Here is a 22,425-nt window from a genome sequence, read left to right as displayed (position 1 = left end):
ACATGTCACTTTAGAAACAAACACATTATTACCCCTTTCCCATAGATCAACTTCCTCATACATTCCTATACAGATGTAAGTATTGTGATCTCCAGAGGGTCAGAGGGTCCACTGCTGTGCATCTGGATTGGAGCAGGAGTGCTCCCCGTCTGACTCCCTCCACCACCATGGCCTGTGATGGGACCGTGCTGAAGGGAGGTTCTGCAAGTCACTTGGATGGGTAGTAACTAGGACATATTCTCTAAAAGTTAATAGGTTACATTTTTATTATTAAGTACAACAAATAAACAAGGACATGTTGTATTAAGTTTAAGGTTCACAGAGACCAAGAAATATTCCAGACTACAATGGACACAATTTCCAAATCTAGATTTTTAAATTGACTCAATTAAATGTGAGCAGATTTCATCTTCACTAATTACAAGTGACAAGTTCCTTTAAGTGCATTTTGTTGGGTCCATATGAACATTTGACTGGGGTCAGTGACAACTCACTTGAAGTTAGAGGGTGAATGGATGTGGCTGTGTAGCTTATGACCTGTTAGGATGGATCACCATGACAACATGATAAGCATATTTTCAATATCTTTACCATTATACAGACATAAAATAACTACATGTTGCAGTCAGATCATACAAATTTACATTAAGGATCATTTAAATATTTTCACAATTCCAGGGTAGAACTGACTACACAGAACTGACTGACAGTTACATGAATTCATCTGATGCAAACACCAGTGTTAGAGTATTTGCACAAAGTACAACTACATCAAAGATGAGCAGGCCTTGTGTATGAAGCAAATACACAAATCCTGAACATATAAAAGTAGAAACCGTGCAAAATGACTTTGATTTTAACAACTGTGAAAGGTAATACTCAAGTGTGCCAAATACATAAGTAAAAAAGCAGTAAATGTTTAAATCCATGTCATCTTTGTAGCACTTTTTGGTGCTTGTTAATCTGCAGTTTTTGTATAAATGTAATATTATGTAATCACCATCACACCACTCCAGTTGATCCAGGTGGCATCAGTGATCACTTAAGCACACACAAAGTCCCAGTTTATCCAACTCAGTGTACATTGTTGAGTACATGAATGTAGCATCTGCGGTTCATGTAAACATATTTGGCTTCAAGTTAAGACTAGAGACATGAGCTCCACATGTTTGTGTGGCCGTCTGTAAGGCTCTGGGTGAAGCTGAGGCTGCTGTGAGGCCTTAGCTGCCTAGGTCCAAACTAGTGGACTCACAGCATCACTCACTGTAGGGAAGCTACCAAGACGACAACAATACCTGGGTGCAGCTAATCCCATTCAGGTAAACACCTGACTGTCCAAAAAGCTACTTTCACAAAAGCCTCATCTATAGACAGAAACAGTTTTACGCATTTACACGAAGGTAAATGTATCTATGAGCAACCATGTCCTGGATGACTGAGAGTCTTCACAGACATCAGATATGAGCAGAGCACCCACACATTATTTCAACTGTGTTTAAATGAACTCATTTAAATTTCACGTGGTCCACTTAATTGGAGGACGCTGGTTCAAGGTGTTTGAGTACTCCTCCCACCAGGTGGAGGCTTCCGGTGATGAGGACGTGGATCTCAGCTGCTTCGCAGAGCGGAGCAGCTTTGGCCATGATACTGGGTTTAATTGGAAAGACTGTCTTGGCTGGGTCTGCCACGACTGAATCCCTGCCCTGAGTGATCCACTGGAGGGCGCTGAGGATGCAAGGGAAGACCAGGGTCTCTGTTTTCTTTTCAGGGGCCAGAGGTAGGCTGTCCTCGATGAGCAGCTGTGTACCATTGTCATTCCCCAAGCTGTTGTGGAGACGCCAGCTCCTTTCGTTATCCAAGCAGCGAGTCAGCATGTTCTCCACTGAGACGTTGAAGTTCTGCTGGTCTGAGAGGATTGAAAAACTACTCATTAAAGTTCATAGTTGATCTGTTTTTAATTTTTGGGTAACACAAAAGCACTTTAATATTTCACACTGTCAAGATCCAGTATTAAAAATAATAACACTAATAATAATTTTATTTGTATAGTACAAGGTGGTTTATGGAGTTTGAGGATGGTCTGCGACATGTGGAAGCAGTGATTGCACCCAGATGGAGACGTAAGTGGCAGCATGCTGAAGAGAGCGAGTTTCTTACGGCTCCCCAACAGCAGGTACCGGCTAGTTTTAGCTGTAGTTTAGCCGGTGTTGATGGAGGTGGATTAGAAACTTGCTAGCGTTCCTGCTAAAAACAAGTCGGTGCTAGCTCGGTGTTAGTCACAGTGAGCTACCACTTGCTGCTTCTACTGTTCATATAGCTGTTTATAAAGAAGCTAACCTGCCAACTAGATCTGATAATATAGCTTAATGTAACGTTTGCTAACGAGTTCCTGCTAGTCGCTGTTCCGACACATACGTTCGTCAAAGTACAGAGAGGACTGGTAGCAGGGTCTATTTTAAAGTCTCCCTTGTATAAAAGTAGTCGTTCAAATTTTTGGGAAATATGTTCATTTGTTTTTTATGTGCTTGAACTAGTTCTTGCATAACAGTCAGCTGCAATGATGACTGTGTGCAGCCTCCTGATGTATGGTTGTCACAATGAAGTTGCCAGCTTTAGTGAATGTGCAGAAACAAATATCAAATCGGGATCTTACTGACAATCGAGACATTCCCGCTGTAGCCAGAGAAAATGTTCCAAAGCACGACCCAATGAAACCACAAACTGTCATGCCTCTGAGTATAGATTAAACAAATGAGATACAACTTGGTTTGATCTTTACAAAGTCAGGCTCGCTATTCCCCTGCCTCCAGTGTTTATGCTAAGCTAGGCTAACCAAGCCCTGTTTTGTGCTTCATGCACAGACATGTGATTGATATGAACCTTCTTACTCTTACACTTACACTTACACACACACACACACACACACACACACACACACACACACACACACATATATATATATATATATATATATATATAAAAAAAAAAAGGCAGAAATGTTCCACTATCCCTTTCAATCAACCGCTGACTGTCCAGAGGAGGGAAACTGATCTCAACCCCATAGAATCTTTTTGGAGAATTAGCAGTAGTGAAAACTACATGTGATTTGGAGTTAAGGGGCTAAAGAACACTGGTACAGTGGTTCACACTCTTTTCATTCTTTTAGATAGAGCTTAATGTCAGCTGATCTCACCTGCATTACAAGAAGAGATGGCTTCAGTGATGTTTGGGCAGAACACAGCAAAATCAAAATGACATGGCTGAAAAGAAACACAAGAGCCAGAGCAAAACAAAATGATGTTCTGTTAATAATCTCCAAACCGGGTTAAACGGGGAGGTTTCTGGATCTATTATAGTTTTTCAATATGAGAAAGGATTCATTCGTACTTCCACAGCAGCCCTGAGAGCTTAACACACTACAACACTGTCAAATTACTGTAGATGTTTTCTTAATTTGCTTGTGTTGTGTCTATTTGCATGTGTTTTAAGCTACAGTGCATTGAGTTCTGAGGGCCCCTCATGAATACATTCAACTTTTGTGTTGAATCTGCAGAGCTCTGAATTATTAAACTTTTAAAACAAAGAATGCTTTAAAATGGTCAACTTAGGAATATAATAAACAACTTGTTTGCTGAGGGTGAAAAATAAGACACATTATCAAGCAATTAATTTCTACTTACAGTGAAGTGTAAGAATAACTTGAGCTCTCAAATGATCAGCATTAAGAGCCAATCAGTGACATGCATTTGCCCATTCACATCTCATTCTTCATTCATAAGAAATACACTAGATTTATCAGCACACTTACAGTTGCAATTAAAATGGGAAATAAACTCCAATCAAATACATTCTAAAATATCAATATACACAATATGAAAAAATGGGAAATGAACTGAAATGGAAAAACGAAAACCAAGCAACAGCATAGCTTCTACATTTTACAAGGGATGGGCGGGTATAGAAGATGAATGAATGAATGAATATGCGACATCCATATACACATAACAATACACACAACAACATTCTGCTCAACAGCCAAAACAGTGGCCTGATTAGCTGTATTGCTGAAGTCAGCTGTACTTACCACCAGTAGTTTAAGCATGGCTGCTGAGTCTCTGTCTCCTGTGGCATTGAACAGCAGAACTCTGGCCACAGGTCCACTACGACACAAATATGCAAAGGTTTTACGTCAGTATTGTTCTGCTGTTTTAACAAAAGTGCTTGTATAGTAAAAACAGAGACTGTCAGTGATTAAGACACAGGCAGATAAACAACTACAAACAAATGATTTCCAATTTACCACGCTCACTTCATATCTTAAAAACCAATCTGGACTATCAGCCAGCTGGACTACAGCTTCACGTAAGAACAATTTACATGTTGTCCTCAGCTGACACTTAAAACATGTGGTCCCATTGGCGAAAGGTGCTACTCCTTAAGTCAACTGTGTCTGGAGTGCTTCCCATGGCTGTTTGTTCAATCTGTTTGGTACAGAGTGCCCAGATATCAGTACTGTAGGTCTGTCAACAACATTTCACACTCTTTCTTACATACCAGTGCTAAACAAAACACATTTTTAAATTGGAAGGGTAATGTTATGACGATGTGGTCAAACTGCATTTACCTGTTACAGTGTGACATGTTATCCTATACATAACAAAATATGAAAAGATCCATTACTGTATGAAAACCTAGAAAAAGTGGATATTCCTTCACGGCCAGGCTCTGTACTATGAGTACTATGAGAGTCTTTTTACACACCTTTGTTACAGGAGGTGCAGTGAATAGCGCTCACTCTCTTTACTGAACTCACAAACACTGATACATCAAGTGTCTTGATCAGACATTCACCTTGCATTCCTTTCATGCTGGGCTGCAGTCTCTCTGAACCAGTCTACACAGGCATTCATACTGCGCATGGTGTGAGCTCCATCCAAGAAGTAGGTGACTGTTCCATGTTTCAGAGTCTGATTCCTTCCAGGCCACTCTGTGTCTGCCAGCCCTGAGACCAAACACACAACCATAGTGGATGATGTCGCATTTCACGCTGGGACTTCACAAAAATCATAACAATATTTCTAATTCATTAATTTATACATATTTCAGGTGTATTTAAGAGGGATATATGTCAAGTCAAACAAATTTGCTTGGTTGCTTTCTCAGCTGCTCATGTTGCAGAAACAGAAACATCATATTTGCAGATGTCCTAATGTGCTTCACTGACTGTCACTGCTCAGTCTTAACTCTTCATTTTAACTGTCAAATGTCAACATGCTGAATTAGCTTAGTCAGGGATCCAAAAAGCAGCAAGGCAATGATTTTTGCCCTAATTTTGCTCTTATCAACAGTGACTGTTCGTTCTTCAGGACTCACCTTTGACCATGATGGGGCTGGGCTTGAAGGGAGTCACCTGAAGTACACCCGTGTTCTCAACACTGGTTGTGGAAAAGCTTTTATCTGTGGAATGAGGACACGTTGTTATGAAGACAACACTGAAACCTTTTTAGAGATGGAATACACAACAATGCTGTCTGTTAGTGTCATGGCTTTTTTGCCTATTCAGGCATTGGTGCCAGTTACAGCTACATTCAGACAAAGCCAAAATGTTCTGCAACAACTTAAAATTAGCTCAAGAATTATTTTCTGTGGTTTTATTAAACTATCTTTGTTTTCTTTTTTCGCAAGATGATAGTTAGACGTGATAGAGATGATAATTGAACAATACCGTCATTAGAGCATTTTAAGGGGGAACATGACATGCAATTTATCTCTTTGTGTTTTATCGTGTGCTGCTGTGGTCTTGTGTCGTCTGAGCCGCACTGCTGTAGTGACTTTTACAAGAAAGTGGGTTGGGTGTTTATTCAGGTCTGAGAAAATGGGAAATTGTTGCCTAATTTGCACATGTGTTCTGTCCCAAATAGAGATAGCTTCACTGTGTTATGAAGTCAAACTCATTTTTGGATTTCTAATGTCATATAGTTCAACAGTTTAACACACCGACCCACCTGGTAACCATCTTTTCTGCAGCCAAGCGTGACTCAGCTGAAGGGCCAGGGAGGCATTGGAGTGTTGGTGCTTCCCGGCCAGGCCCAGATGCAAAGGTCCACAGTCTACCTGGTAGTCCTCCAGCTCTGGACACACCCGCAGAGGACACTAGAACAACAGGTTAGACTGTTCATCATCCTCAGCAGCTGGAGGAGATATACATTTCACTGAGCAATCTCTATGGTGGCTGCGTCATGTTGACTAGATACGCAGTGTTGTTCTGTTGCATTTGTTTTCAGAGTTCGCATGTTTTAGACTTTGTATTGTGTCTGTATTTGCAGCCTGTATTTGCCTTTGTCAGATACCAAAAATCTCTGACTGAAAACAACATGTTAGTTTGAGTGGTCACTTACTCTTATCTCTTTGGCCCTCTCCCTGAGCACAGCCATCGCATCTTCTGGCTGTTTGACTGTGAAGGCCTGAACCCCTGGCTGAAAACACATTACATGATTGACAGCCAGTGAGATGACAGAGCAGTGAAGAAGTAGAAGAACACTGTACACTGAGCATTTTAAACAACTTTAATGTCTCTCCACCAAGTCTGAACTCAAGTATGACGAATTCAGTACTTCCAACAGTGAAGTACAATGTATATATTTCACCTTGAAAATAAAAAGTTCCACAAAAAACAAATGACTGAAGGTTCATTTACTAACTTTTCCAAGTGCTTTCAAACACATCTAATGATCTTCATCAGGAGATGACACAACATGTGAGAGGAGCTGTTTTTCCCTCCGCTGCCTCGCTCAAAGCCACTCCAGGCCACTCTACTCAACATCGCTCTGTGCTCAACTCAGATTCCACCTCGCTCTACTCAAACCACTCACTGTTCGCTCCCAAAGAGAATAAAGAAAGTTGTATTTTAGCTTAAACACTAGGCAAACTAATTCACAAATAAAACATGACCCCAGCGGATTTGTCTGACTCCACCTGAGGCTACTTTAAACACATCATTTCATTTCATTTAATATATCACAAATCAACTCAACTTTAGGTTAATGTGTTAACAATGAAATTGCTTCTCTTCTTTTTTATGATTTCGCTCTCTCTTCTCAGTCTTAGACCCTCCCACAAACTGAACAATAAATGCATTTAAAAAAAAAAAAAAGATTCAACAAAATATTACCCTATAATCCACACAGGCTTGGCTGGAAAACAAACTGCCCACATGGTCAATAACATGACCAAAGACTTTTTGATAACACCGCAGCAGCCGTATCAAAAGTCAAAAGTCAAACTTTTATTCACTTCTAACTCATGGTGAGTGGTGCATGGAGGAGATAAGGCAATGCTCCAACTTGTCAAAAATCCGCTCTGCCCTCCAGCCAAAGTCCTTCTGCTCATGTTCCCCTCTGCTCACACACTGTGGTGGATGGGGTTTGCTAAGTTTTTATGAACATGTTCCATTTGGTCAGCATGGCTTTACTCAAAATTCAAGCTACAGCAAAATCAACTCAAAAACTGAAAACTGAGCATTTCCATCTCCATGACAACATAGCAAACTCCACCTGCTGATGAAGACCACCAAAAGGACCAAAAAGCTAAGAAGCAGCCCCTGAGTAACTTTTTGGATCTTTTATAACCTGTATGTTAATATTTAATCCGAGCACAATGGTGCTCGGATTTGTGATGTTTTGTGATGTTTACAGCCAACACACCTTGAAGATGCCTCCTTTTTGCCAGGCGATCTTTTCAATGGTGTCACCAAGAATCTGGGTGTGGTCTATACCCAGAGAGGAGATACCACACACCCACGGCCTCCTGTTGACCCAAACCCACAGAGGTGAAAAACATTGGTAACATTTTATTACAACACTGATAAAGTTGTAAACAAAAAATCTTTATGGTGACAGTGTATCAGTAACTACAAGTGCAACAGTGCACTTCAGTGTGTAACTGGCAATAAATAAGCAAGCCTGCTGCATGTGTAATCTGGTTTACATAAGTGCATGGAAACGCACTGAATGACTTAGAGTTAGTACTGACTTATAGTTTACTTTGCAAAACACGGCAAATGTGTTTTCTGAAGGCATTTTAGCAAGCCTCTACCGCCAATTTCAAATGATCATGTGATCATATGTATGCACCTCTTGCAAAAGGACCAGAACATGTGACAGAACACAGAGAGGGAAAACTGGAGATTTTATAGATTTATTTAGCACTCGTCTGGCTCTCAATCAGAAAACACATACAATACGTAGAGTTAAACTGCCTACAACAATGAAGGTTCTGTACCAACACTCAACTACCTGGAAGTGCTCTCAGCACTCTGATAAAGTTCGAAAATGTTTATCAAGCATCTTTTATTGTGATACTACAGCTGTCCTTTATTGAGTCCAAAATGTAATCATAAAATGTATTACAGCTGTGTGTGTGTGTGTGTGTGTGTGTGTGTGTGTGTGTGTGTGTGTGTATATATATATATATATATATATATATATATATCTCTCTCTCTCTCTCTCTCTCTCTCTCTCTCTCTCTCAAAGGGACATGTCAGTCATGCACAACCAGATCTCAAGGTTCATTCTCAACACACAACATATTAACACTAATCTTTTACAATCTTTGTGTCTGATCTGAAGTCTGTTATGAAATTTAAGTCATTCAACTACAAAATGATATCAAGTCTGAATTAAATTTGTGATCAAGAATGTAAAAATAATCAAATTTTACTTCACTATTTCCATCCTGAAAGAAGTGAGTCAGTCACACTCAACAGCAGCTTTATACATGGAGAGTCTTACCTTATAATATTGGTGCAGTCATATGCTCCACCAATCCCAACTTCAATTACAGCTAAATCCACCTGGATAAAGAAGAGAGTTCTTTTGATTCAAGGAAAGTTAGAAATTTCAGTAATAAAATTTGTTGTCCCTCTTGTGGCCCGAGGATGTCAGCTGATCAGTCCATACATCCAACATACTGATCCTGATCAAGACATCTCAACAACATGGCAGACTGCTAGGAAATTTTCCCAAAAGATGAACCTTTTCCATTGTAGACAATCTTTGAGATTTAGTGATGTTGCACATGCAAAGAAAAGGCCAGATTTCTGACCAGAACAGTTTTTTTACGGGCCACAAACCAGCAGAAACATATTCAAATTGAATGGCTGGAACTTTGCTGTAAATGACCATCTGCACAAGCGTTTCGGTGCCAAATGAAACGTTTTTAATGTATAATTCTCAAGAAAGGCCTGCTAGCGTACCTTCTCCTGAAGAAACACATGGAAGGCCAAGATGGTGAGGAAACGGAAGTATGCTGGCATTGTCCCTCCATGGGCATCCTGAAAAGAAGGGAAAAAATGACTGTTATGCTAGTCATGTTATGAAGTTATGATTTAAAATGACAAAAGCAAGCCATCATGTGGCCTACTCATTTTAAATCATAATCAGCACTCTCACTCCCTGTAAACACTCCAGGGCTTGACATTAAAGCTTGTACACTTGTCCTGGACAAGTGGATTTTTGTGTAGGGTAAGTGGATGACAAACTTACTTGGTCCCTTGAACAAGTGAAAAGTCATAAAAAACAGTGTCTTCACATTATGTGCCACTTACAACTCGGCTATTTAATTAAATGAATACATTCAGCATACTGGTGTGATACAAATGCATTTCCCCCACGATACCTTCAACTCTGAATGGCTTACTTCACCAATCAGCAGCCGACCCAAGTATTCCACAGAGTAGGAATCACTCAAATATTTTACCTCAGAAGAACAGTGGCGCCAATGTTTCTTGAGGCTCTGTAGGCCAGCCAAGTGCCAGGGAAAGCAGCAAGAGGAACTAACTACAACTGCACTGTACATGTCAAAAAGAGAACGAAAATTTGCCAACAGCCAGAGAGAGGAATTTGACTGGGGGCGTCACAGCAAATTAAAGGGGTAATGTTCTGTGGTGTCTGTTGGTGGCAAACCGACTTGTCTGGCAGTGGCAAGACCATCTATGCAATACACTAGATAAAGATGATGCTAGCTCTCACTGAATCAGTCCCTGAATCAGTTCTGAGTAAAAGACGGCTTCTATGTTGGAGTCCAAAAGTTCTAAGGCTCAAAACAAGAAAGAATTGAAAGGTCCAAATGGACCTAAACATGTACAGCAGAAAGTAAGAGAAATACTTAAGGAGAGACAGAAACTAAAAGAAGAAAAGTCCGACTCAGGGGCAATGTCCACCAAGAAGTTTCTTTTTCTCAGCTGAAAATGCCAGGTGTTCTTCTGAAAACACTCAGTTGACAGTGCCTGAGAGTGCTCTGGAGGCGCGGTGTTTTTTTTTTTTTTTTTTTTTAGCTGAGGCGCTTCTATGATGCATAATATCTGTGGAAGTAATGTTTAATTTACAGGGGCATGCAAAGGTTTGGGCACCCCTGGTCAAAATTTCTGTTCCTATGAATAGTTAAATAAGTAGAGGACGGACTGATCTCATAGTCTCATAGTCATAAAGTCATGAAGTTAAAGATGAAACATCCTCAACATTTTAAGCAAGAGTGTATTATTTTTGTTTTGTACAGGAAAATAAAAGAAAGGAGCACCAAAAGCACTCTAACCTTACTTAGCTTGTCAGAGCTTGATCATAATCACTGTTAGGAGGTCAGGTGATGCAAATTTCAAAGACTCTTCAAACCTTGTCCCAACAATCAGCAGCCAGAGGCTCCTCTAAGCTGCTGCCTAGCACTCTGAAAATTCAAATAATTGATGCCTACAAAGCAGGAGAAGTCTATAAGAAGACAGTGAAGCGTTTTCAGGGAGCTGCTTCATCAGATCATAATGTGATCAAGAAATGGTACTTTATAGGACCAATGAAGGTCAAGCTGAGGTCTGGAAGACCGCAAAAATTTTCAGAGAACTGCTTGTATGGTTGCTAGAAAGGCAAATCAAACCTCCTATTTAAGTGTGACAGACCTGCAGGATTCAGCAGACCCTGGAGTGACCCTAAGGTCACTAAACCTTTCCTGTATCCTCACCACAGAATTCAGCATCAGAAGTTTGCAAAGGAGCATCGAAACAATCCTGATGTATTTTGGAAACCAGTCCTGTGTACTGATGAATTTAGAATATAACTTTTTGTGAAAAAGGTATGTTTGGAGAAAAAAGATGCAGAATTTCATGACAAGAACACCTCTTTAACTGTTAAGCACGGGGGTGGATCAATCAAGCTTCAAGCTGTGATACTTGCCAAATGGGGTGTGACGGAGTACTGACCATTTTCTTTTTGCTATTTTGAAGCTGTAAAAGATGGAAATAAAAAAGTAACCTTGTTAAATATTAAAGAAAAGTGTTATCTTTAACCTTGTGCTGTTCGGAAAATTGGGTCATCTTTTACACACTTACGTAAGAAAAAGATCTTGATGAGATTGTCTGATTCAAGAGCTAAGTTGGAAGGAAACCGGTTAAACAGGTACTTTCATGTAAGCAGGACAGAATTCGAAGTGTTGCCTAGAAATGTAGTTTTTTTGATTGTTGGTTGTGGCTGCAGTGGATTTTATGTTGTTTAAACATCTCTGTGCTGTCTGGCTTGGTGATGTTTCATTCTGTTTTTTAAGTGGCAGGTAGGGGTGGTTGATACACACTGTTCCACAACATGGATTTTGTAATACCATCATTACTGTGATGAATGTTTTAACAAGGCTATACACATACTCATAGAACTAGATCCAGTAACTACTATTTTCCTTGCTATCATGCCAACTTCAGGCACACAAAGATGTGGAAGGTGACATTACAAGCAATACATGTCAATTTCTCTATTATTGGCTGCAAAAACCAACACAAATGTCTTCATCTACTCCCACCATGGAAACGAAGACGCAACTGTGCCCCTTGTCTTACTCTGAAAATGATTCATATTACATTTACTAATTAACCTACATTATGAGCAGTGTTTGGCAAGCTCCTTGCTTACTACACCGCAGCCACCACAGAGAGAAACGTAACAAGCTGAGTAAGCTACGACAACATTGCAAGAGTAGTTTACTACATCAAACCTGCTTTAAATTTTTTACTTTGAACCAACTTCACGTGTAGATCACTAAAACTGTCAGTCAAACACTTCAGTTGCTTATTAAGAGTGGTGCTCTCTGCTCTCACTGCTCCAAAACCCACTTAGTAAAAAAACAAAATAAAATAAAAATAAAGAAAAGAAACAAAAAAATGCTGCAAGTAATAACAAAAAGCAGGTGTTGAGAATGTGTGCATGTTCATCTGGGTTGATGTGTGTGTGTGTGTGTGTGTGTGTGTGTGTGTGTGTGTGTGTGTGTGTATAGCTTCTTCTTGGGGTTGCATAGCAAGCACATGAACACACAATTTCTCTGTTGCACATACATGCATGCATTTCTTGTAGTATGGCCATGACGACTCCCTCGTGTTCATTATATCTCCTTCCTCGCTCTGTCATCTTTCTGCTCAGTAAACTCAAGCTTGCAAGCTAGCAGAATGTAGGAATGAGCCCAAGTTTTGGTACATGATATCACATCGTCACACAACGTCATATGGAACTGCTTCCTTCTGCTGCACATCAATGTCTGCGTATGGCGGCGGTGTCACTTTCTGACACTTACCAGTTTTATTTCATACTGCAGCAGAAAGATCAGCTGCAATTGCAAGTGCGAGGCCTATATGTTGCATATACCTACTTTAAGAAAATTCATAAATTGAATTATTTAACTGCTTATCAACCGCATGATTGTCTGAATTTTACATTCCACATTTGCAAACAAAATAACAAAAGTAAATTGTCATTTTTACCCTGACAATTAACTTTTGTGCCCAGACAAATGAAAGGTAAGTTTACTTGTCTAAAGTGCCTCAAACAGTTACTTTCAAGCCCTGTACTTGTGCTGTATCAGCAGGCAAACAGTCCATTAAAGGCCCTACGTATAGAATATTTCTCACTACAGCACCTTTCAAATGATCCTGATCCAACAGATCTTTGCTTGTGGAAAAAAAAGAGACAATCCTGGTGAAAATTGGTGCGGTCTATGAGCTTACTTCCAGCCCATTCATCTCAGTGCCAGTCTTTTTTGATAGCACCACTGTATTAAAATCAAACATTTTCTATGTCTACGGATAGCAGCATAAAACCTAATCATTATATAAACAATATGTCACATGACTTTGTGCAATGCGAAAGGTATTGCTTGTTGAGACAAACTCAGAATTATCATCCAATGCTGCAGTTCCTCTCAGCTCTATGAGCTTTTAGCAGTTAAACAGCCAGATATTGTTGGTGAAGGAGAGTGAATATTGAACTTACATTCATCCGGTGGACACAAACACATCTCCAAATGAATGATTAAGTTCCAAAGCCATAACAACTTCATAGATTGATCATGTGTCATGTTTTTACAGCTTTGTGCACTGCCCCCACATGGCCAAGAAAAAAAGGAATCTGAAAAATTAATATCTAATTAAATTAAACTTCAATGTCCTGTTTTTATCACTTTTTAATCACAGATTTCTCACTGTACTGTATACTCAGGTCTTTGATTGTGTCCAAGTCGCACTGCACACTAAACGCTGGTAAAGTGGCCAAAGTGTGCTGTCACATGAGGGTCATGCTCATCCTCACAAGGGGTCTTATTTCTACTGGACTCAATTACAACCTGTGACATTGATAATACGCAGCTGAGGCTGAAGCTCAGGCTGGCAGTACAAACAGGATGCACAGCAGAGTAAAATGCCACAGAAATCACTGCTTGAAATGCCGACCGTTACTTTCAGACAGTTAAAGGTTAATCTATTGAATCTCTTAACTGAAGTGAATAAGTAGCCATGGCCAGCTAAAACAACAGACAGATATAAAGTGAGAAGGCACCGTGCTGTAAAACTATACTTGTTACATGACCTACCTTAGTTTCATCTAGCCGTCCATAAACTTGCCAAAAGTATTTAGTGAAGAGTTCTTTTCCAATGGGCTGTCCGTTGATTCGAATCCTCTCCCTGACTTGGACCAAATGTGGGGAACTGCAACCAAAAAAGAAATGTCAAATCATGAGTATTTAACCACTTTCATTGGCCAAGTATAAGGAAAAAATACCACGGAAAGGTGCTTAAATACAGATCTTGACCTTGACCTATTTTCCCTGTTTTAAATGTAAATGTTGAATTTATGTTATTACATTTGACAAACATCAAAATAGTACATTCCTGTGCATTAACTGGCCATATGTCTCACTTCAAAGGAAACATGCATGTTCTGAACAGACACATAACTGACACTAACAAAAAGTAACATTTGCATTATGGAACATGAGACAGCAAATGTACCTAGTCAGTCCAGCATTCCCAGTGCATGATGGGAAACATGGGCTGTTGGTAACAATGTACAGCAAGCCTGTCCTGGAGATGCTGACCGTGTCTCTGCGTCCCCTCTATCTCCCCTGGGAATTTCCTACTTTTTTCATCACACCAACACCAAAGCAGCAGCAGAGCTGGCAGCTGAGGATACAAAAGCTAGATTGGCTAAGTATTCCGGAGCTCTGTTCTGCCATCATTTCATCAGTATGTGGATTGTGACCAGAAGGGGAAACATCTTGGATGAGGCTACAGTAACATTACATTCATGGTCACCACAGAGACTGGAAGATTTCAATGTCCCAGAAAAGATTCTGGTCACATATTTTCTGATTATAGACTGTATTCTCCCATGTTTTCGTGTTCAAGTGACTAATAGACACATGTTTTTCCACTATTTAGTGAGAGTTCCACAGCTAGTAGCCACGAAATGGGTTGCAATGTAATCCCTTGGTGCATACTGTCAACATACGGACGTGTTCGACTTTGCCACTGACAGGCTCAGACTGTCATTCTAAGTGTCTGACAGTATTAAAAATGGTCATTATTTGGATTGAAAAATATAATTATTATCATATTAATATTGTTTTGTATTAAAATAAACTTGAAAGAAAACAACTAAGACTCACCAAAACCTTCTTGGTTCCTATTTCCACTGTTTCATCTCTGGTTTAGTCTAAATAAACTGTTAATCACTGAATCTAGAATCACTGACGTCCCTATCTGCAAACAATGCACAGTTGGTCAATTGTGATCTATGGCACTGTCTCCATTGTTCCAGTGCATGGAACTTTATTGATGATCAAGCTTCACCTCCTGAACAGTGGCCAAATTACGCTCCTGGAACAGTGGTGGACAACAGCCGAAACATAACCAGAAACCCACTCAATGGAAGCAAGCTGTGGTTTCCACTGCTGTTCAATTCAGCAAACGCTGCTTACTCTGACTTGAATCTATGGTTCTCTGTGGCAAGTTAGTTTTGTCTGTTATGCTGTTATAAACTACAATACTCTACGCAACAAAAAGCATGAGGCCTATGTACTGGTAACATCAGCCCTCTGTGTCAAGCAGTGTACATTTTATTCAGACACTGCAGTCTTACCTGTAAAACCCTGTGCGGAAGCCATAACCTCTCAAAATCTGCTCAGTGAATGCACATGTTGAGCCCTGAAAGATAAACACAAACACTCAGAGGCCACCCTCATAAAGCTGTCACAAGAGTTTGTCTCCTTCAGTGAATGAACGCACGTTTGAAAACATGTTTGCATGACCTTTTATCAGAGCTTGCATAATGAGAGTTTAGAGGTAGGTATTAACGGGACATTGTAAATGTTAACAAAGGTTAGCCACATCATTATATATCTAGAATTCAAACTCTATATGAAAACTTCTATATGTGAATGTGTGTGGAACTTGTATGGTTATTACTGACTGGCCTTTAAAACAACAGCAAAGCAATATACAACACTCACAGCTTGTGTGTCTAGTCAGCTCACCTTGCCCTTTGTTCCCGTCACATGAATGATATTGAGATGGTCTAAATCCTCCACCTTTGCCACACACACACACACACACACACACACACACACACACACACACACACACACACACAGACACACACAGACACACACAGACACACACAGACACACACACACACACACACACACAAAAGATAAGATAAGGTACCACAAAGGGAAAGAGTTTATCACTTAGATAACAACAATACTATTTGTTATTCTTGAAGTCGTCACTGTTATGTGACAAATGTGCCGTGTGTTCTGTATTAGCTGATATATCTGACTCACTGTGAGGCTGGCTCGTTCCAGGAAGCCTCTCATGGCCTGGAGCTGCAGCTGAGGGTGGCTCCGCTCTTGCCGTACCTGTTCCAGAGCAGCAGCATTGGTCTGTAGTGTGTTCAGAGTGCAAATGGCATCCTGCAGCAAAGTCAAAGAGGGAAATATTTAGAAACAGAGCATACTTAAAATAATCTACACAGCACACAAGCCTTGACTGCATGCACACATCCTGCCATATATGTAAAACACAAGTCAACAATGGAATTAACCATACAGTCACCTTTTTTCATTTTACACGCACAGGTTCAATGACAGCCACAAGATAATGAGCGTCAGGGTCACATGACTGTCTGACAGTAGCTTGTATTTAAGTTCAGCTCTTATCCATCAGTTGATGAAATGACTCCGCTGGCCTGATCATCTTACAGCACATCTCATAATGTAAAAGGAAGACTTTTCCTGAAGCTGGACCTGGAAGTGTTTAGGGCTGAGATGATCTTAATCGTTTAGTCTATCAACAGAACAGAATTTCTCGAGGAACAATCCAAAGCATTCACTGATTCAAATATTTTCTGTTTTCGTGTTTTCTGATATGAATTATAGAAATTCAACAATAATGAAAATGATTATTAGTTAAGGTCCTACTTATGCTCAGGGTCTGACATAAGTGATGGTCTGGGAGCAGTCAAAGTTTGTATCGGGTGGAATTCATCAGTGAGTGATCACCACAGTAAGAACATTGGAGCCAGTCAGCCGTTTACGCTCACTAAACAAACTGTGTAGGCCCCCAGCATTTACCCAAGGTCCCCGCCTCCCCCTCGTGAATTATGGGAACAGCAACTATTTAACTTGTGTTCTCTCTTCTCCAAGTTTGATATCAGCAAATAACAGTGATGTTACGTTGATGTGGTGGCTTGCAGCGTCTCTCTCCCTCGTCCATCTCGCTAACATAGCAGGGCATTACATCTCTTGGAGCATGTTTACACAGAGTATTACGATGCCTTCTCGGTGATCTGAAGTGGACAGGTCTATGTACAGTTCTGAATGCACCAAAGACACATTGAGGACACACTGAGATCTAATTGCTCAGACCACATTAGAAGGCCTGGGATGCATACGGCTACATTCTTTTAGTTTTGTGTACGCTAATGTGTCCTAGGCCACCATCAAGAACTGCCTACTCAACAATGGTCCTCTGAGTAAATAGGTCACACACATCACAAAGATGCTGTGTGATTGCCATGTGGTTCACTGTCATGCAAATTATTTGTACGGCCTCTCTTACCTACCAAAGATAATCAGCAGATGTTTGTTTACATTTAGTTTGTTTCAACTGATTCCACTATTGAAATAGTGACCCCAGATTCCCTTTGACTTGTTGAGTGAGGAAAACTAACTAAAATGGCTATGGCAAATTCTTAATACTTTATGCCTTCTTGTTAATTCCACATGAAATGCAATAAGTTGTTCTAACAGGTTCTTCACACTCAGTGACACACCTGCTGAGAAACCAACTCTATTACTGGCAGCCCCATTTTGACAAACCTGAAGTTAGCCATAAATGCATTCCTGGGGCCAGAGCAGGTGATGCTGAATGAAATTTGAAACTGCTGGCTAAGAATAAGCGTAAATGTAGTAAGATTGTTACTCACGTCAGCGGTAATGACACCCGATTAAGGCAAATGGAGGTCACTAAAATGAATGTGGAATCAGTGTGTACCTATGCAAAGACAATGTCAAAAGTACTTTTCCCTGGGCCCCTGCCAAATCTGACCAGTGATGACATGTTTAGTTGCATGTCATCATTCAACCACTGGCTGTCAAGTGTCACATCAGTCAACTCGTTTCCTGCTGCCACTCTCTATTTCATCTGCTCACCTGCTGAGCCTGTAACCTTCACCAGCTATCCACACCCACCTGTTCAATCACTGGACACACACCTGGAATTCATCACCTATTTAGTGCAATACTTAAGTCCCTCTCCCACTACCATACCATGCCAGACTGCTGTATGCAAGACTCTCCAGCAATCACTCTCGGACAGATTCCCCGTTATCGACCAAGCCTGCCTTTGACCTCGCCTGCTCTCCTATTCCCTGGTAAAGACCTGTTTTGTGACCCTGACTACGACTTTCACCTTTCCCCCTCTGCACCTGATTATCAGTGGGACTCACGTACTTCTCTGTTAAGTCAGCGCTGCACTTGGATCCTGGTATCCTTGTTACAGTCAAGGTGATGCACAGCAAACAATGTGGGCTTCATAGGTAATTGGCAGACTTTCAGGGGACAAGCAGGTCTGATTAGGAGAGACAGCATCCATCCCAGTTTGGATGGAGCACCTCTATCTCCAGAAATCTGAGTGATTTTATTAGTGAACCATACCTGTAACAACCCAGAGTTGAGACCAGGAGGCAGAGCTGCTGTACTACACGCTTCTTCTCTGCACTTCCATTAGAGCAGTTACCTACCCAAAACCCCATAGAGGCTGTGTCTACCACCCGACCACATACATGAATTAAATCCAAAGTAAACAGAAGAGGAGTTATGCATAAAAACCTAATAAAAAATCAAACAACCACTGTAATAGTACAACAAGATAGGAGAATTAAACGTGGACTTTTTAACGTCAGATCTCTGTCTTCTAAAGGTGGAGTTGCAGCCATTTTTGACTCAAGCCTATTAATCAACCCTAAACCTAAACTTAATTATAACTCATCTGAAAGCCTTGTTCTTAGTTTTTAACATCAAAACTGGAAAACGGTGCAGCCATTTTTATTTGTTTTAGTGCATCGCTCTCCTGGTCCTTATTCCAAATCTATATCTGAGTTTCTATAAGGTTTAATCCAGATAAAGTTATTATTGTAGGTGATTTTAATGTTCATATCGACATTGATAACAGCAGCCTTAGTACTGCGTTTATCTCATTATTAGACTCAGTTGGCTTCCGTCAGAATGCACATGAACCGACTCACTGTTTTAACCACACCCTCGACCTTGTTCTGACATATGGCATTGAAACTGAACACTTTGTTGGACCATAATTTAATAACTTTTGATTTCCTATTACCAGACTACCCACCATTAGGCAACAATTCCTACACCAGATTCCTGTCTGGTAGTGCTGTAGCTAAATTTAAGGATATGATCCCATCAGCATTTAATTCAATGCCATGTCTCAATACAACAGAGGACTCCTATGCTAACTTTAGTCCCTCCCATATTGACTACCTGGTTGACAGTGCTACAGGTTCCTTGCATATGACACTTGACTCTGTTGCCCCTCGAAAAAAGAGGATCATAAAACGGAGGAGGCTAGCTCCATGGTATACCCCCCACACCCGCAAATTAAAGCAAACTTCACTTGCTTGGACCAATTCTATTCATCCTATATGTTTCCTTTAGGGAACAATATCAGGAAACATTCAATAAATTTGCATTGCTATGCAGACAACACCCAGCCATATTATCAATGAAGCCAGAAGAAACCAATCAGTTAACTAGACTACAAGTGTGTCTTCAGGACATAAAGACCTGGATAACTGGCAACTTTTTGTTGCTAAATTCGGACACTATTGAAGTTACAGTACTAGACCCTAAACACCTTAGAAACTCACTTTCTGATGATATAGCAGTTATGAATGGCATTGCGCTGGCCTCCAGCACCACAGTAAAGAATCTGGGAGTTATCTCTGATCAGGATATGTCCTTAGCTCCCGTGTAAAACAAATTTCAAGGACTGCCTTTTTCACCTGCGTAACATTGCAAAAATCAGGCACATCCTGCCTCAAAACAATGCCGAAAAACTAGTCCATGCATATGTAACTTCTAGGTTTGATTATTGCAATTCCTTACTCTCAGCAGAGTTGGGCGGTATCCAAATTTTGATACCGTCAAACTTTCCCCACATTTTCCCGGGGTATATGGTATTATTATGACATGTATGCAGTTAAGACGGTCAATGCTCATACTAGGAAGCACCAATCCTAACTTGTAACATACCAGAATGACGGGGAGAAACTCACCTAAAAGCCTCTACCAAGCATTGCCACCCTAACAAAACATAATTCATACCCTAAGAAATTATACGCGCATATAACGAAAACACGAAAATAGCGCATGTCAACGGTACTGCATCTGCTGATTTCACCACTTCACGCAAACCACACAAGCCTGGTATCATATGAGAGCAGAGAGTCTGATTATCACGAAGACGTCTGCCTCCTCACTGTGCAACAGAAAAAATGAAAAGATGAAAAATACTAGTAAGGAGCTGTCACTCTTTCTGTTGGAGTGTCCAATGCATTGATGAATGTATAAATACAATCAGTCAATCTACAGAAAATTAATCAACTATTTTGATAATTGATTGCTCCTTAATTCTCCATGCATACAATTCAGAAATGCAAATATTTGATAGTTTTCCTAATGCTCTATTCTATTAACATTATTGTGTTTGGGTTTTGGACAGCTGACTGACAAAACAACAACAACATCTGAATATGTCAATGTGGGCTCTGGTACCCTGTGATGGACATCTGACCAAACAAGTCAGACAAGGACCAAACCATGAATCGAGAAAATAACTGTCAGATCAGTCAGTAATGGAAATCATTTTTAGTTCCAGCTCTAACTAGCTGTGAAAGAAAAGCTATCAATAACGGTAGCATCAAATTTCAGTTGCTATGTACATATTCATAACACAAACAAAAATATTAGCTTTGATATCAAGCAGACATTGGCAGTATTGTGCCATTTACGACCATAGACAGTGACTGTGTCATCGCTATTTGCCTTAAAGTGGGGATAAGTCAGTGCCTTTCTGGTGACTGTGTTGACAAATGTATGCTTATACAGTACTTACAATACAGTAAGTAATGTAAGTTATATTAAGTCATAAGAAAACTCAAGCCCAAAAGAAGAAAACGGCAACTTAAACTGACAAAACTGTCCGAAGTCAAACTCTCAAATATGGCATCAGAAAAGAGACTTATCCCACGTGTTAGCACATTCGTGGAACTCTGACGTTCAGGCAGTCAGCGTGGCAAGTAACGGATAACAAAGCTGACAGTAGCTTACGTGCTCTGTCCAGACTGTAACTTTCTTAGCAGTCACTCAGCAGCCATCAGCTAATGCCCTGCTTGTGGTCACTTGGCTCAGATGACAACGCCACCTAAAGTTTCTGTAGTTTCGTGTGGTTCTGTCAGCCATGTTTCTATCTGTCTCATAACTGTGCAGTCACTCAGAGTTGTGTTACAAACTTGTCAAACTAGCACAAGGTGGCTAGCTAGCTCGCTAGGAGCCGCTGCAACGACGGGTAGAAAAGACTGTACAGCTTACCTGGTACTCCATGCCTGGAATCTGAGGTGCCGTCTTGGTGCTATAGTGTCTGACTGAAAGGCCCGCCAACCTGCACACCCAGTCCTTCTTTCGGAGCCGCGCGGTATACGCGGAACCCTTTTGCAACACGCGCGACATGCACACCATCATGAGATCTCGTGCTGTCACAGGAAGCTGGAACCAAATATGGGACGGTCTCGTCACATTACGTGATGACGCAGAGACCCTCCCCGCTGTCCAGCTCCGTCTTTTTTCTGTTTATTATTTTTATTTGATTAGGCTCTTGATATAGCGGTGTATTTATAATTACTTATAAAACACCAAAATACAAGTATGTACAAGTTTATGTGGGCTGGGAATTTGTATGTGCAGAACACACAACTAACTAACTGTATTATTTTCTATATTGCTTGAATATTGAAAGTTATTAAAACATTTTCTAAATGTAATGTCGCACATACCATTTTACATGGCCAATATTAACGTTTACTTTTACTGAGCAAAGACAATACGACAACTGTCAGGTCATTATGTAATACAAGGGAAGTTTAACGTATTTTAAAAAAATATGAATGTCGTGTTTTTGTTTTGTTTTGTTTTTACATGTATGTTAATTTTACAGCCACTGTAATATCCACAAAATATAAACTGAACTATATACTCACACTGTCACACTGGAGAATGAACAAGCAAAAAAATCATGAACTATGTACATTTTGCTCTTTTGGAACAAAAGTGACACAAAGATACATAATACACGAAACATTAACAGGGTTGTAAATTAACTTTACATTGTTGGCATGAAAAATGCACAGAAAGTACAACACATGAAACAAAATATACACAGAAAGTGCAAACATTTAATTTATACAAACAAAAAATGCTGTCAGATTTATTATTTTCTAAAAGACATTTTTCCAGTAAGTATTTAGTATCATTACATTCCTAATAAAATGT

At 40.2% G+C, this 22,425-nt stretch overlaps 1 protein-coding gene across 1 annotated transcript; it reads right to left on the bottom strand.

The window, feature by feature from the left end:
- Positions 1 to 248: 248 nt before the first annotated feature.
- Positions 249 to 21,618, bottom strand: fpgs (folylpolyglutamate synthase). The gene is made up of 15 exons (XM_076758174.1): positions 21,469 to 21,618; positions 16,141 to 16,269; positions 15,832 to 15,885; positions 15,438 to 15,502; positions 13,891 to 14,005; positions 9,254 to 9,331; positions 8,790 to 8,851; positions 7,704 to 7,806; positions 6,399 to 6,476; positions 6,006 to 6,153; positions 5,374 to 5,457; positions 4,852 to 5,002; positions 4,085 to 4,160; positions 3,194 to 3,260; positions 249 to 1,906 (listed from the first exon to the last, which is right to left on the bottom strand). The coding sequence occupies exons 1-15, from the start codon at positions 21,616 to 21,618 to the stop codon at positions 1,530 to 1,532; spliced, it is 1,737 nt and encodes a 578-aa protein (XP_076614289.1). The 3' UTR covers positions 249 to 1,529.
- Positions 21,619 to 22,425: the final 807 nt, after the last annotated feature.

This window comes from Chaetodon auriga, chromosome 19 (assembly GCF_051107435.1).
Source record: "Chaetodon auriga isolate fChaAug3 chromosome 19, fChaAug3.hap1, whole genome shotgun sequence".
NCBI classification, from domain to species: Eukaryota; Metazoa; Chordata; class Actinopteri; order Chaetodontiformes; family Chaetodontidae; genus Chaetodon; species Chaetodon auriga.
The sequence above is the reverse complement of the archived record's forward strand: the minus strand, read 5'-3'. Positions and strand labels throughout refer to the sequence as shown.